Source organism: Oncorhynchus mykiss, chromosome 29 (assembly GCF_057628025.1).
Source record: "Oncorhynchus mykiss isolate SJ-2025 chromosome 29, ASM5762802v1, whole genome shotgun sequence".
Taxonomy (NCBI): domain Eukaryota; kingdom Metazoa; phylum Chordata; class Actinopteri; order Salmoniformes; family Salmonidae; genus Oncorhynchus; species Oncorhynchus mykiss.
In genome coordinates, this window is record NC_143050.1 from 33,269,307 (window position 1) to 33,284,883 (window position 15,577).

General features: G+C 44.1%; 1 protein-coding gene across 4 annotated transcripts in view; it reads left to right on the plus strand.

Moving 5' to 3' along the window:
- Nucleotides 1-15,577, plus strand: part of LOC110509697 (erbin) — a 128,745-nt gene that overhangs the window by 98,909 nt on the left and 14,259 nt on the right. For 2 of the 4 annotated variants that reach the window (XM_036967586.2, XM_036967590.2), the window contains exons 12-20: nt 4,751-4,880; nt 5,073-5,188; nt 6,928-6,997; nt 9,645-9,744; nt 12,569-12,690; nt 13,693-13,866; nt 14,411-14,584; nt 14,701-14,833; nt 15,105-15,288. In XM_036967586.2, coding sequence (XP_036823481.1) covers nt 4,751-4,880; nt 5,073-5,188; nt 6,928-6,997; nt 9,645-9,744; nt 12,569-12,690; nt 13,693-13,866; nt 14,411-14,584; nt 14,701-14,833; nt 15,105-15,288 — 1,203 coding nt within the window. The remainder of the gene's footprint in view (nt 1-4,750; nt 4,881-5,072; nt 5,189-6,927; nt 6,998-9,644; nt 9,745-12,568; nt 12,691-13,692; nt 13,867-14,410; nt 14,585-14,700; nt 14,834-15,104; nt 15,289-15,577) is intronic. The other 2 variants (XM_036967589.2, XM_090227058.1) reach the window with 1 other exon arrangement.

Here is a 15,577-nt window from a genome sequence, read left to right on the forward strand (position 1 = left end):
TTGGTTATTATTATTTGTGCCCTGGTCCTATAAGAGCTCTTTGTCACTTCCCATGAGCCGGGTTGTGACAAAAACTCACACGTTTTAATAAATGTATAGTGTATGTGTGTGGCAGGCTTACAATGATGGCAAAAAACAACATTTGAGAGTGATCATGATGCTAGAGGGGGTACGCAGCTGGAGATTGAAAGTTTTAAGGGGTACAGGACTATAAAAAGTTTGGGAACCACTGCATAGAGAATATAGGGAATGATAGTACTAGAACACAAGTTGTTCTCCTCTATCAGCTATTTTTATCCCACAGCCTTTGGTGACTGGCCAGCAAGCAGCAGGTCCCTCTTACTTTGCCTTTGGAAAAGCATGCATTTACATTTTTCATAGCGCAGAAATCCCCAGCTGCGTATGCAGCCTTTTCTCCTAGCTTCTCTGTTTTCAATAGAACTTTATTGTCCGTTTTTCTGCGAAATGAGATTTCTGCCTTTTCCCAACCCATGCATGCGTACACACATACTGAGGCACAGGGTCAGCTGCAGCAGGACACGTACTCAAAGCATGCGCTGACCAGCTGTTCACTGACATTTTCAACCTCTCCCTGACCCAGTCTGTAATACGTTCATGTTTCAAGCAGTCCCCAAGAGCACCACGGTAACCTGTCTAAATGACTATCACCCCGTAGCACTCACATCTGTAGCCATGAAATGGTTGCAAAGGCTGGTCATGGCTCACATCAACACCATCATCCTAGACACCCTGGACCCACTCCAATTCACATACCGCCCCAACAGATCCACAGATAACGCAACCTCTATTGCACTCCACACTGCCCTCTCCCACCTGGACAAGAGGAACACCTGTGTGAGAATGCTGTTCATTGACTACAGCTCAGTGTTCAACACCATAGTGCCCTCCAAGATCATCACTAAGCTCAGGGCCCTGGGGCTAAACACCTCCATCAGCAACTGGATCCTGGACTTCCTGATGGGCCGCCCCCAGGTGGTGAGGGTAGGCAAAAACACATCCGCCACGCTGACCCTCAACACGGGGGGGTCGCTCAGGGATGCATGCTTAGTCCCCTCCTGTACTCCCTGTTCACCTAACACTATTATTAAGTTTCCTGACGACATGCCGGTGGTAAAGCCTGATCACCAACGATGATGTGGCAGCCTATAGGGAGGAGGTCAGTGCCCTGGCAGTGTGGGGCCAGGACAACATTTCCCTCAGCAAGGCCAGGACAACATTTCCCTCAGCAAGGCAAAGGAACTGATTGTGGACTACAGAAAACTGAGGGATGAGCATGCCCCCATCCACATCGACGGGCCTGTAGATGGTCGAGAGCTTCAAGGTCAAGAGCTTCAAGTTCCTCGGTGTCCACATCATTAAGGAATTAACATGGTCCACACACACCAACACTATTGTGAAGACACGACAACACCTCTTCCCCCTCAAGAGGCTGGAAGGGTTTTTGGCATGGTGGGTCATCAGATCCTGAAAAAGTTCTACAGATGCACCATTGAGAGGATCTTGACTGGCTGCATCACCACTTGGTATGACAACTGCTTGGTATCCGACCGCAAGGCGGAGTACATCACTGGGGCCGAGTTCCCTGCCATCGGGGCTGCAGTTAGCCTTGGGGTTTGAGCGTTGGGCCAGTAACCGAAAGGTTGCTAGATCGAATCACCGAGCTGTCAAGGTAAAAATCTGTCGTTCTGCCCCTGAACAAGGCAGTTAACCCACCGTTCCTAGGCCGTCATTGTAAACGAGAATTTGTTTTTATCTGACTTGCCTCGTTAAATAAAGTTTCAATATAAAACAATCCATGACCTCTATACCAGACCTCTATACCAGGAACTACAGCAACCCAAGTCAGACAGTTCTCTCTGCTACTTCGTGTGAAGCGGCATTAAATACAGCAAGACTTGAACCAAAAAGACCCTGAACAGCTTCTACCCACAAGCCGTAAGACTACTAAATAGTTAAACAAACCTGGAGTATCTGCATTGACCCGTTTTTTTGACTCATACGCTGCTGCTACTGTTTATCTATCCTGTTGCCTTGTCACTTTACCCCGAGCTACAGTACCAGTCAAAAGTTTGGACACGCCTACTCATCCCAGGGTTTTTCATTATTTGTACTATTTTCTACATTGTAAAACTAACTATGAAATAACACACATGGAGTCATGTAGTGACCAAAAAAGTGTTGAAAAATCTAAATATATTTTATATTCTTCAAAGTAGCCACCCTTTGCCTTGATGATAGCTTTGCACACTCTTGGCAGTTTTGATGTCTTCACTATTATTCTACAATGTAGAAAATAATTTACAAATGTTAAAAAAAAAACTTGAATGAGTAGGTGTGTCCAAGCTTTTGACTGATACTGTGGATGTACATATCTACCTAAATTTCCTCATACCCCTGCACATCGACTCGGTACTGGTACCCCATGTTTCAGGTTTTCGCCTGCCAAATCAGTTCTGTTATACTCACAGACACTATTTTAACAGTTTTTGAAACTTTAGAGTGTTTTCTATCCAAATATACCAGTTATATGCATATCCAATCTTCTGGGCCCGAGTAGCAGGCCGTTAATTTGGGCATGCTTTTCATCCGAAATTCTGAATGCTCCCCCAACCCTAGAGAATGCTGCCCCCAACCCTAGAAAAGTTAAGTAAGCATTTCACTGTTAGTCTACACCTGTTGTTTACGAAGCATATGACAAATACAATTATTTGATTTGATTGCAGCACCCCTGCAATGCCTTCTGGTCTACTGGTGACCAGGGTTCTAAATTAATATTTTTCATTGGTATCACTGGTGCTCCCAAAATTGTAGTTAGTAGCAAATCTTTATTTTAATTGTTTTGAGATAGCCTATATGAAATCTAGCTACTTTTGAAGAACATGTTGTGCTCTAGAAATTAATATGTAACACTGTAAATACTTCAGTTTATTATAAAAGCTCAAATGTTGATGCGAATACCTGTCTTATCATTTTACAAAGTAATTTGTGCAATATAAGTTTCTACATTTGTGTAAAATCACGATTTTTGTTAGCGGCATGCAAGTAGTTTTAGAATGGCACACGACCTGGTTTATGAATGTAAAATGTGGTTTTTATAGGAAGGTTTTTATTTGTTAATATGGATCCGATCCTTTGCCCTGTTTGGGCTAAAAGCCAGCTGTTTTCACTGTAGTAATGGTGCAACCAGGACACTGACGAATCTGCACTTTTTTCCCCTTTAGGGCACTCGGAAACAATGGCACAGCGAAGCCTTATCATTACAACAATTATTATCTGAGAGATATTCTATTGGGTGCACAGTGTTCCCAAAATGAAACTGCTGGTCGCATGGCAACGTTTTTGGTCACATATGCTTACTCTGGCTTTATCTAATGTAGTATAATAAGCGTCTGAAACTAGATATAAAATATGCTTTACAGCCAAGGCTAGACAAGCATTTGTGTAAGTTTATCGATAGCCTAGCATAGCATTTTGTCCAGCTAGCAGCAGGTAACTTAGTCACGGAAATCAGAAAAGCAATCAAATTAAATCGTTTACCTTTGATGAGCTTCGGATGTTTTCACTCACGAGACTCCCAGTTAGATAGCAAATGTTCCTTTTTTCCAAAAATATTATTTTTGTAGGCAAAATAGCTCCGTTTGTTCTTCACGTTTGGCTGAGAAATCGCCCGGAAATTGCAGTCACAAAAACGGCGAAAAATATTCCAAATTAGCTCCATAATATCGACAGAAACATGGCAAACGTTGTTTATAATCAATCCTCAAGGTGTTTTTCAAATATCTATATATTTATATATGGATAATATATCCATCAGGACAATTCGTTTTTCAGTAGGACCGATTGGAGTAATGGCTACCTCTGTATTTTACGTGAGAATCTCTCTGGGAGCATCAGGTGACCACTTGCGCAATGTAGCCGCTTACGGGTATTCTTCAACATAAATGCGTAAAACTACGTCACAATGCTGTAGACACCTTCGGGAATACGGAGAAAGAGTAATCTGGTTGATAGCCCATTCACTGCTCAATTGTGACTCATTGGAACGCAGCGCTTTCAAAACAGGAGGCACTTCCGGACTGGATTTTTCTCAGGCTTTCGCCTGCAACATCAGTTCTGTTATACTCACAGACAATAACCGGAACATCCGGTTGTTGGGACCTCAGCGGAGGCTACTCTGGCTCAACTCCAGCTTAAATTTCACATGTGAAACATCTATCCGCAGACGCAGTATGTCTTTTTTGTATTAATGCTGGAATAAAAACACCATATATATTTAGTGTGTGCTAGCTTGTATGCTAGCATGAAAAAAACAGAATAATGAGAACCAGATAGAGTATGGAAGAGTTTTGGATATAGAGTAACCTCTTCTCCAGCGAGTCTTCCAGTCACAGAATAATCGCTCACTCTTTTTTTCATGAAGGGTCATATGCCATGTAGTGCAGTCCTAGATAGTGATGGTAGCTGAGTCAGTCAGAAATAGAACATTTGACAGGGGATAAAGATTCCAAGGACTGTTGGATAGTTCGAGCCGGAAAAATACCGTTTTATAGGACTTCCCTCACTATGGTATAAAGCTGTCTCCTGTCCCTCATGATAAAATGCCTCTAGAATGAATAAATCAACCAAAGCCCTCTCCACACTAAACACCTATTTTCTCTTCTCCTCTTCCTCTGCCTGTCCTCTTCCTTTCCCTCTGTTTCTTCTTCCTCCTCTTGTTCCACCTCGGTAGGCTGGCAGCCCTGGATGAGCTGGACTGTAGTTTTAACGAGATTGAGGCTCTGCCCTCCTCCATCGGACAGTGTGTCAGCATACGCACCTTCGCAGCTGACCACAACTTCCTCACACAACTGCCCCCAGAGGTGAGCATTGGAGTCCCACGCAGTGTGTTTACGAGTGTCGGTTTGTGTTATTATGTGCACGCTGTGCTGTGTGCTTATGTACAAAACATCAATTGTGTGTGTGTGTTTCACATCAACTTATCGTGTCCGGCCCCAGCTGTGTGCTGATGTCCTATCCCTTTGTCCTATCCCTCTTATCTGCACATCACTCAGATGGGCAGCTGGAAGAGTGCCACCGTGTTGTTCCTGCACTCCAACAAGCTGGAGTCTCTGCCCGAGGAGATGGGAGACATGACCAAGCTCAAGGTCATCAACCTCAGTGACAACAAGTGAGTCTAGCCTCCTGTCTCTACTCCTCCCGTCTCAGCCGGGTGGCAGTCCAGTCAGATTGTTGATGCATTCTGGAAAGCAGCCAGATAGGCAGGAGACCAGTGTTGATGGGGCCTCTTTTATTGAGAAAGTCTGTCATTCTTCATCACACAATCTTATCCAGGTTCGGCGCAACTCTCCCATGTCACATCCCCCCTGTACTCCTGTTTGGGCCCTCGTCACCACCATCTCAACCCGCAACACTCCTTATCCCAGCTAAGATGGGGGAACGTTAATCACATAAAACATGGATTACAAATGAGTATAGGCATTGTTGAAAATATGACTGCATTGCAAATTAATCTGTAGTACTAGTGGGGAGGAGGCAGCACATTTGTCAGGGTTGAATGGAGAGTCACAGACGCTGCAGGAGAGGCTACGCATATGCTCTAAACCCCCCTCCCCCAGGGAGGCGTCACACATTTCCACACACAGTATTTACTTTACTTAGCCTGGTTCACATGCAGCTGAAATGGAGATGTTTATGAATAAAACAAATGGTTGAACATCCATATGTGGTACCATGGCAAAAGCCCAAGCTTCACAGCATCACGTTAACCCAATCTTTAATCCGTGGAACTTGACGACACAATGTATTACGGCAACTTTCGCTTATGTTGTTGCTGTGAACATCACTCAAATCAATCTGATCTCCTCTAACTTTTCCCATTGGTTCTGGTGTTCTCAGAGGGTTTTCATTGGAGCACTCGAACAGTCGAAATACCAGTTTAACGCAGTAGTTAAAATGGGTACCGGTCTACCAGCTGCTCCCTTTATTGTGCAAAGCCACTCTACTGTTGCCACATGGTGCCTTGTAAAACATGTCCATCCAGCTTATCGGAACCAGCGCTGGCACCAGAGCAATCTCTCTCTGCTGCGTCCGCCACCAAAGTGGATTATATAAGGCGCTGAAGAAACACACACGTGTGTGTGTCAACAATGGAGAAAAAAATAATCAGAATGCATTCCCCCACTTTGCACACACTTACCCAAACTCCCGGAGACCCTGGAAGTAAATCAGTGGTGAATAATGATACAGGAGTTAAAGCCTTGAACCAGGAAGATAACGTTTGGACCAGGAAGATTGAGTGGATTGATTTCAGACACTCACAAAACCTCCATCAGGAAGGAATAGGGGTTATTTCCAGGTGTTTTTCCAGGCATGGCCACAGACGCACTAGCCGCTCCAGTCCTCTCACTGCCAGCAGCACTAAATAGATTTTACCATGACTCAGCAGTAACCCTGTAACCTGCTGTAAATGAGTTCCTATCCTCCAGTTTTTACAGCGAGAAAGAGACCTGTTTATTACCCCAGGACCACTTATTTCTCATTCCCACTTTGGCCTTGGAGACACATTTGACACAGCACCTGTTTCCTACCTGTTCAAGATGTAATCAAATCAAGCTTTATTTATACAGCATATTTCAGACATGGAATGCAACTCGATGTGCACTTTAAAAAGTTATCCTGTAGACGTTAGACAATAGCACTTAAAGATTTGGGGCATTATTAATATCGGATAGCAGTATCTGTACAATTAAGTGTGGTTTAAATTAAGTTGTTATGGATGCGTAATATTACAGCCTATTCTCTAAATAGTGCTTTTCGTTGCCAGTTGATATCTGTCCCATATCTTTCTCAGGTCGGTAATGTGCAGGGTGACTTTAACTGTAATTCTTTCTCTGTTTGTGTCTCCAGGTTGAGGAATCTTCCCTACAGCTTCACGAAGCTCAACCAGATGACTGCTATGTGGCTGTCTGAGAACCAGGTGTGTACACAGCCTCTTGGCTTTCACCTCAACTAAGGGTATTTCAGTGCTTTGTGCTGTATTCCATATAGGCTTATTTCTTTACTCGTGGGGAAATCTCTGTTCATTGTTTGTATGGACCATCAAGGTGCTTGTTGTATGACCCTGTTGTTTCAAAAGCCTCCCTGCAGTGTCATGAGAATTGTAATTGAAATCTGTAATTGAATGACACACACACACGCACACGTGGTCTCTGAGATGTTCTCAAACGTGTGGGAGCCAGTGCACTTCCATGTCGCTCTACTTCTCAAACGGCGTAATAAAACATGTCAAACCCCTACAGTAACTCCAGATACCACGCCATGGCATATTTCATCTTGTGATTTTTTACGCCTAACAATCAGCCAATGCTGACGGAGGCATCGATAGCTTTACCCACTGTTACCTCACACACAATGGTGGTCATTGTGGAAAGCATGGCGATTGGTGGTCATTTTCTGGGGCAAGAAAACGAGCGACCCAAGTATAGTGGTGCAACCCGACAGCTCCCGCCAGCCAGCCATGGACTAATCCCGTTGGAAACAGTACAACCCGCCAAAAACTCAGATTAAACGTAATAAAACACTTCCATGGCGTCTAATCCTGCAGACACACCATATGGCACAGAGGGCCTTTCTCCAAAGCTGAAAACTTAAAGCCGCTGACCGTTCGCTGTGCTGAGAAGATTTGACCAGAGAGGGAGAAGCACTCTCTAAAACAAAACAAGCATGTTTTGGTTGAGTGGCTTCCAGTGCGTTCAGAAAGTGTTCGGACCCCTTCCCTTTTTCCACATTTAGTTACGTTACAGCCTTATTCTAAACTAGAACTTATTTACCGAAGTATTCAGACCCTTTGCTATGAGACTTTAAATTGAGCTCGGCTGCATCCTGTTTCCTTTGATCATCCTTGAGATGTTTCTACAACTTGATTGGAGTAAACTTGTGGTAAATTTAAATTGATTGGACATGTTTTGGAAAGGCACACACCTGTCTATATAAGGTCCCACAGTTGACAGCTCATGCATGTCAGAGCAAAAACCAAGCCATGAGGTTGAAGGCATTGTCCATAGAGCTCCGAGACAGGATTGTGCTGAGGCCCAGATCTGGAGAAGAGTACCAAAACATTTCTGCAGCATTGAAGTTCCCCAAGTACATAGTGGCCTCCATCATTCTTAAATGGAAGAAGTTTGGAACCACGGCCAAACTGAGCAATCTGGGGAGAAGGGACTTGGTCAGGGAGGTGACCAAGAAGCCAGTGGTCATTCTGACAGAGCTCTAGAGTTTGTTGTCCTTCTAGAAGGTTCTCCCATCTCTGCAACACTCCACCAATCAGGCATTTATGGTAGTGGCCAGATGGAAGCCACTCCTCAATAAAAGGCACATGACAGCCCGCTTGGAGTTTGCCAAAAGGTACCTAAAGACTCTGATCATGAGAAACTAGATTCTGAACTAAACGTTTTTTAAATACTTTGCTGCAATGACACACTTAGTTATCTAGCCACCTTGTTCCTTTCTTTTAGCATGTGCATCTAGAAAGTACACCATCATGCTTTTGGGATACTTGTCTTTCAGATTCCGCAATGATTCTTTAGTTGTGGACACTACATCACCACACTCCCTCTCTTGCTCTTGGTCATCAAGTCACCTTGATTTAGCACCTGTGTTTTTTTTTATCAGTTTCGTTATGAGAATATTTATTAACTCCATGACAGTAGCTAAAGCAAGGGGCTATAGGAGCACACAAGTAGACTACAAATGCATGCTGGTCCGGGCATGCCCTGAGCTCGTGAAGGGAGCGCTACTGGAGTGAAATTGGAGAGGGCGAGAAGGCCGACACTCCAGCCTTTGGGAATCTCGCTCCACGCTCCAGTCAAATTGGGAACGCTCCGCTCCAACTTCTCTCACATACTGCGGAGACATGAGCGTCTCGTCATTAGATACAAATCTCTGGTGTAAATGGGAAGGTGCAAACAGCACAGAAGGAGCGAAGGAGACGAGACCAAAAAGACAACACAAGAATTAAGGCGCATAAAGGCGCATAAAATGCATAAAGGCGCATAAAAACAAAAAGATGACTTGATTCTTGCGATACAGGCATTTGGAAAATCACGTAAAAACATACATTCAAATAAATGTGATATATTGCCCAGCCCTACTCCTGCCACACTAGATCTCCTCCAAAGAAATACACCTCTGATCATCTCTTAATGTTACTGTCCAAAGGCTTTAGTAGGTTTGGAAACCAAATTAAATGGATGATTTCCACCAGTGAATGTGTGTTACTAGTTACCACAGCCACAACATCATAAATTCCGCCTATTTCTACCATTTCTCTTAAATTGTGATTTTAAACCTAACCTTAACCACACTGCTAATTGTATGCCTAACCTTAAATGAAGACCAAAAATGCAAACGATTGTTTTTACTTTGTGGCTGTGGTAACTTGTGACAACCCCAGTGAATACATATTCAGATTAGATTCCTAATGACTGTCCTCTCCCTTGCTTATTTGACAAACTATTACTTGTCAAGAAATTGCATTTTCCTGACAGTTTTCATAAGCCATAAGGATGTTCAACGTTTACTCTTATAGCACGGTCTTATATTGTCTCTTTCCCCTCCCCCCACAGTCGAAGCCCCTCATCCCTCTGCAGAAGGAGGAGGATCAAGAAACCCACAAGACAGTTCTCACCAACTACATGTTCCCCCAGCAGACCAGGACAGAGGACTGTGAGTACTAGACAACCGAGTCTTAGACTAATACTAAGGCCTACTATCTGTGGGGTAGGCTCTGTTCACTTTTACAATACATCCTACACTAGACAACCTAGACCAGCCCCCCCCCAAAAAAAGTATTAAGGGAGCCCCATATAAAATCCAAGCCCTTTACAAGCTCGATCGAGGCTATATCTGATTTTCAGCACCACGAATAGCAGTCTGATCAAATTACCACAGAATCTGACACAGCGGCTGTCTGAAGAAGTTTCAGGGAGAATTGAATCTCGTGAAAATACTGTAAATATGCTGCAGGAGAGATGTTACTTTTTGATTTATAAACCTACCAACGAAGAAAATATTGTTCTCCAGTGATTTAATTGAAATACCCACATCAAGCCAAGACATTGAATAATGAAACCCAGATACACAACTATTATAATCAAATAGAAGGTTTGATTATAATCAATATTTTATTATACTGTGTAGGGTAGCCCATCCCCCAAAGTGACTCTTTACACTCTATTGAAAAGGTGTTATTGTCTTCTCAGAAAATCAGCCTTCTCTGTGTTGTTCTTGCCATCCTCCATTGTCTAACACCTCTGGGTAGGTTCTGGTGTGGTAACATCCTGAAGGTTAACGCAACAGTAATGCTATTGGTCAACAACTCAAATTTGGAATCCAAGCAACTTTATCAAGGGGTCTTGGATACATTGTCCCTTTGTTCCTGACCTGGTTGAGAGAATGCCAAGAGTGTGCAAAGCTGTCATCAAGGCAAAGGGTGGCTACTTTGCAGAATTATCAAATATATTTTGATTTGTTAAACACTTTTTTAGTTACAACATCATTCTTTATGTGTTATTTCATCGTTTGTCATCTTCACTATTATTCTGCAGTGTATAAAATAGTAAAACATTAAGAGAAACCAGATGCGCATGCGTGTTGCTAACCTAGACTAATACTAAAAAGATCTGCTGTAGGCTCGGTCCTGTTCAAACATCTCGACAATGCATCTCTCCTCGAGGTATTCACGGATCTATATAGTATGTGTTTAGATACACGAATGCCACGTTTCCCCTCCGAATACGTTCATCAATCGAATAGAACTGGGCCACCATCGACGTCAGTCACGGCCTACTCTGAGGAGGAGGACCGTGTAGAAACACTATCCGTTACCACTCCCTCTCTGCATCTGTTACCTTTGGGCACTACCTGTTACCTTGGGCACTACCTGTTACCTGGGGCACTACCTGTTACCTGGGACACTAGGTGTACTGTTACATAGGTTAGCCAGCCTGCTCTCTCTGACCTCCTGTTGGTCGAGGATACTACAGGTTAGATATAAAAAATATATTTTATTTTCTTTAGCTGATTTAGCTTGACATTTTGAACGGGGCTGGGGGGGACAAGGCTTTTGGGACAGTTCCATTTGTTTCCTTGCGCCATGCAAGCTAGATCAAGTGCAAAGAGAAGCAAAAACATAGTGACTTTCTCACCTATTACTTTTGTTTTTATAGTGAACAAGCAGAATCGGTGTTCAGGAGAGCCACAGGTGCTAGCTCTTGGAGGGGAAATAGTGAATCCGTTATCAGTGCACTGCTTTTGCATTACAATTTGTTTTTGTGGCACCCGCCAGATCTACTCAGCCCGTTAATTGGAATGACCAGGGGTTGTCAAAAGTGTTGTGGAAGCCGCATAAGAAATATGAGCCCTTTTCAAGCGCAACAGCGGCAACTTCATATTTTCTGCACCACAAATAGCAGTCGGATCAAATGACCATGAAGTCTGACACAGCGGCTGTCTGGTGAAGTTGCAGGGGAAATTAAATCTCGTGAAAATACTGAAAATATGCTACATGTTATGTTACTTTTGGATTTAAAAACCTACCACTGAAGGAAATATAGTATTCAACAGTGAAATGCTTACTTACATGCCCTTAACCAACAATGCCGTTTTAAGAAAATACCCAAATAAAAAAAGTAAATAACAATAGCGAGGCTATGTACAGGGTGTACCGGTGTTGAGGTAATTAAGGTAATATGTACATGTAAGTAGAGTTATTAAAGTGACTATACATCGATAATAACAGAGTATCAGCAGTGTAGAAAGTCTGGGTAGCCATTTGATTAGATGTTCAGGAGTCTTATGGCTTGGGGGGTAAAGCTGTTTAGAATCCTCTTGGTACCTAGAACTGGCGTTCCGGTACCGATTACCGTGCGGTAGCAGAGAGAACCGTCTCTGACTAGGGTGGCTGGAGTCTTTTGACAATTTTTAGGGCCTTCCTCTGACACCGCCTGGTATACGGGTCCTGGATGGCAGGAAGCTTGGCCCCTGTGATGTACTAGGCTGTACGCACTACCTTTTGTAGCTCCCATTGTTTGCCTAGACAGAGGTAAATCTCCAAAATTGAAACTAAATAGATTCTGGAGGAAGAGAGACTAAAACGTCTTAATCTGTTTCCTAGCAAGACTACTTTTGTACTACTCTGAAGTGGAATCTTTGCTTCGAATGCAGCCCAGGCTTAGAGAAAACTGGTCCAGAAACATGACTAGGCTAAGCTGTCAAAAACAAACAGAATTCCCACCAGTTTTGTCAACACTATGAATTTACCTAACATACATTTTTGAGGCTATCAAGTGATATTGATACCGCATACCATGTGGTTTCAGGGGGGAAACTGAAAAACCTACTCTAGGCAGGGGACAATGTTTTAATTAGTGGTACATAACTTCTAAGGTTTCATATTTTACTCAATTATTTTATCTCTAGATGTATGTTTAACAAATGTCATTGGAATTCTGCATAAAGGTTGACGTTTGGTTGTCTTTCTCCTCCCCAGACATCCCCAGCTCTGACAGCGAGAGCTTTAACCCCTCCCTGTGGGAGGAGCAGAGGAAGCAGCGGGCCCAGGTGGCCTTTGAGTGTGACGAGGACAAGGATGAGAGGGAGACGCCTCCACGGGTCAGTACCCCACACACATGCATAGACACAAACAAACACATACACAAGCACACACCCTTGTGTATGCACACAGCCAAGAAAAACAAACTCTAACTTGCTGTGCTATAGATTGTAGCTAGCGCGGATGACAAACTGAGGGTGACACTATGCAAATGCAAGCTAATGAAAGGAGATGACAAACGATGTCCATTTGGCCCCGTTGAGAACCAGGGTCAAATAACGCTGCTCTGTACTCTCATTGCTTTTGCACATTACACAGTTCTCATTACTAAGTTGTTAAGGCTGTTAAAACACTGGAGCAAGGGTTACAAATGGGCTTTCTGGCACAAAAGCAAGCTTTTTTTCAATCTCCTCTTCTTATAATGGAAAATCTAGGTTGTGTACCAACTGGCACCCTATTCCCTATTTAGTGCACAGTATTTGACCAGAATCCATAGGGCTCTGGTCAAAAGTAGTGCACTGCATAGGGTAATAGGGTGCGATTTGGCACGAAGCCTAGATCTGTTAGTCATCTTGTGCTTCAAGCTACAACCCATAAAAGATTGGCCTTTCCCTTTGTCCCTTGTATTCAAGAGAGATGTGTGTGCCTGCACCCAAGTTCTACAGAATTTCCATTTAGTTGTTTGGTGTCTACCGTCTCGTTGTGAAATGGAAGCTGCCTGAAGCTCATGGTGCGGTGGTTCTAAATCATTTCCTTCCCACCAATTGTGCCGTCTCACACCGTCTCCCACTGGCACAATATGGCCGCCTGGCTGCAGTGTCTCTCCAGCAGACTGAGGGGGCTGGCCTGCCGGGAAAAGGCACACCGCCTTTCAAACGGTCAGTCTGACTGAGGAGCGGTGGCGTCACCTCCGCTTGGCAGGCAAACCCAACTCCCCCTCCCTACCGACCTCCTACCCCGTGGTCGAGGGACCTTCTGTGATCACTGGTTTTAATGCGCGTGTCGCGTTCTCTCTCCACTATGCACGTGTGTGTGTGACGCATGTGTGTGTGTGTTTCCAGGAGGGCAACCTGAAGCGCTACCCGACACCATACCCAGACGAGCTGAAGAACATGGTGAAGACGGCCCAGTCAGTCGCCCACAGGCTGAAGGAGGACGAGTCAGGCAACGAGTCAGGGAAGGATGCCAGACCTAGCGAGCGTAACCATGTGGGAGTGCAGGACGTGGGAGTCAAGGTTGGCCTCCATCTGAGCCCTGTTGTCTGGAAACACTGGCAGACATGCAAACTGCACACACACACACACACACACACACACACACACACACACACTGTCTAGTTTCTAGTCTTCTGCTTTCCGTAAATACAACAAACAACTTGTATACAGTGTATTGCAGGGATCAACTAGATTCAGCTGCGGGACAATTTTTTTAATACATTTTTTTTGCTCAGAAAACTTTGGGGGGGGGGGGCAAATAAAGTCACCCGCAAGCCTCCAGTTGAGGAACCCTGTGGTGTTGTATTGGACGATTGCATGAGAGAAAATAAAGACTGCTCCACATGTCCAAGTATTTGCAAATATTTTCATTTGATTTGATATGTTAAACATAATATATTGGAAATGAGTGGAATTACAATCAGCCGTAATAAACCTGAGATCAACAGGAATTCGCGGTTGTGTTAAATGGGTAACAAATAACGTAACCTAATAATGACTCTTTTTTTGTGATAGAAACACGTCTCCTTTATATAACCTTCTGTTGTTTTGGGGTTTTAACCAGGTGATTGAGGCTCCCTGTGCCAACGGCAAGCCAGTGGAGATGGAGCCCAAAGCGCCTGTCTGTATCCAGGACTCCACGGCACCCCTGGAGACCTCTGAATCCTACAACTCCCAGAAGACCTCTCTCCGAACCTCCGACAACACCAGAACCATGAACCATGAGGACACCCTGGAGGTACGCTACTACGGAAACATGCTACACACCTCGTTGGCCATACACATTATGACCCTTGCACATTTATTTTGTGATTTAAAAAATAATTATAAATAAATGTGTGTGTGTGTGTCAAGTCTTTTTCTCTGCAGGACTCCGAGGAGCTTTCGTCTGAGGAGGAGGAGATGAAGATGGCGGAGATGAGACCTCCTCTGATCGAGATCACCATCAACCAGCCCAAAGTGGTGGCCCTAAGTAAGAACAAAAAAGGTACCACCCAGACCAGCGGCTCCTTGCGGGATTCACCACCTCTAGAAGTAGTACATGGCTAGAACGCTGGTACTTAACTCAGGTTAGGGTTTGTCCATATGTAACAAAGTTGTTACTTATGGACAAATCCTCATTTGAGTTAAGTAGTTCTATGTAGTATTGACACATTTGTTACATCATGGGGACACCGCTTGGTAGTATACCCCCCGAAATTGTCGTAAAGCCCGTCATGTGTTCACGCTGACCGAGTTCTCCTCTCTTCGTCTGACAGATGACGGTAAAGACGCTGACTCGTTGCTGGACGAGACGGTGGCCAACAGCAATCAGAACAACAGCAACTGTTCGTCCCCGTCGCGCATGTCGGACTCTGTGTCTCTGACCACGGACAGCAGCCAGGACAACTCCCTGTGCACCCCCGAGAGAGAGGCCAAGATGCCCTTCCTACCCAAAAGCAGGTGGGCGCAGTATGGTTCCTCTCTAGGTTTCTTGAGGATGGAGGGTGTGATTTCCTTGCTATTAGGTGTGCTCACACTCAATGTAAATAAGCCGGTGGGATTTCCTAGTCATAGGGATGTAGGCCGGGGTTCCTGCTAAGCTGCGTGGTAGTCTGTTTGTTTCCTTATTTATTTGTATTTTTAATTTTATTTGACCTTTTTATTTAACTAGGCAAGTCAATTATGAACAAATTCATATTTTCAGTGACTGCCTAGGAACAGTGGGTTAACTGCCTTGTTCAGGGGCAGA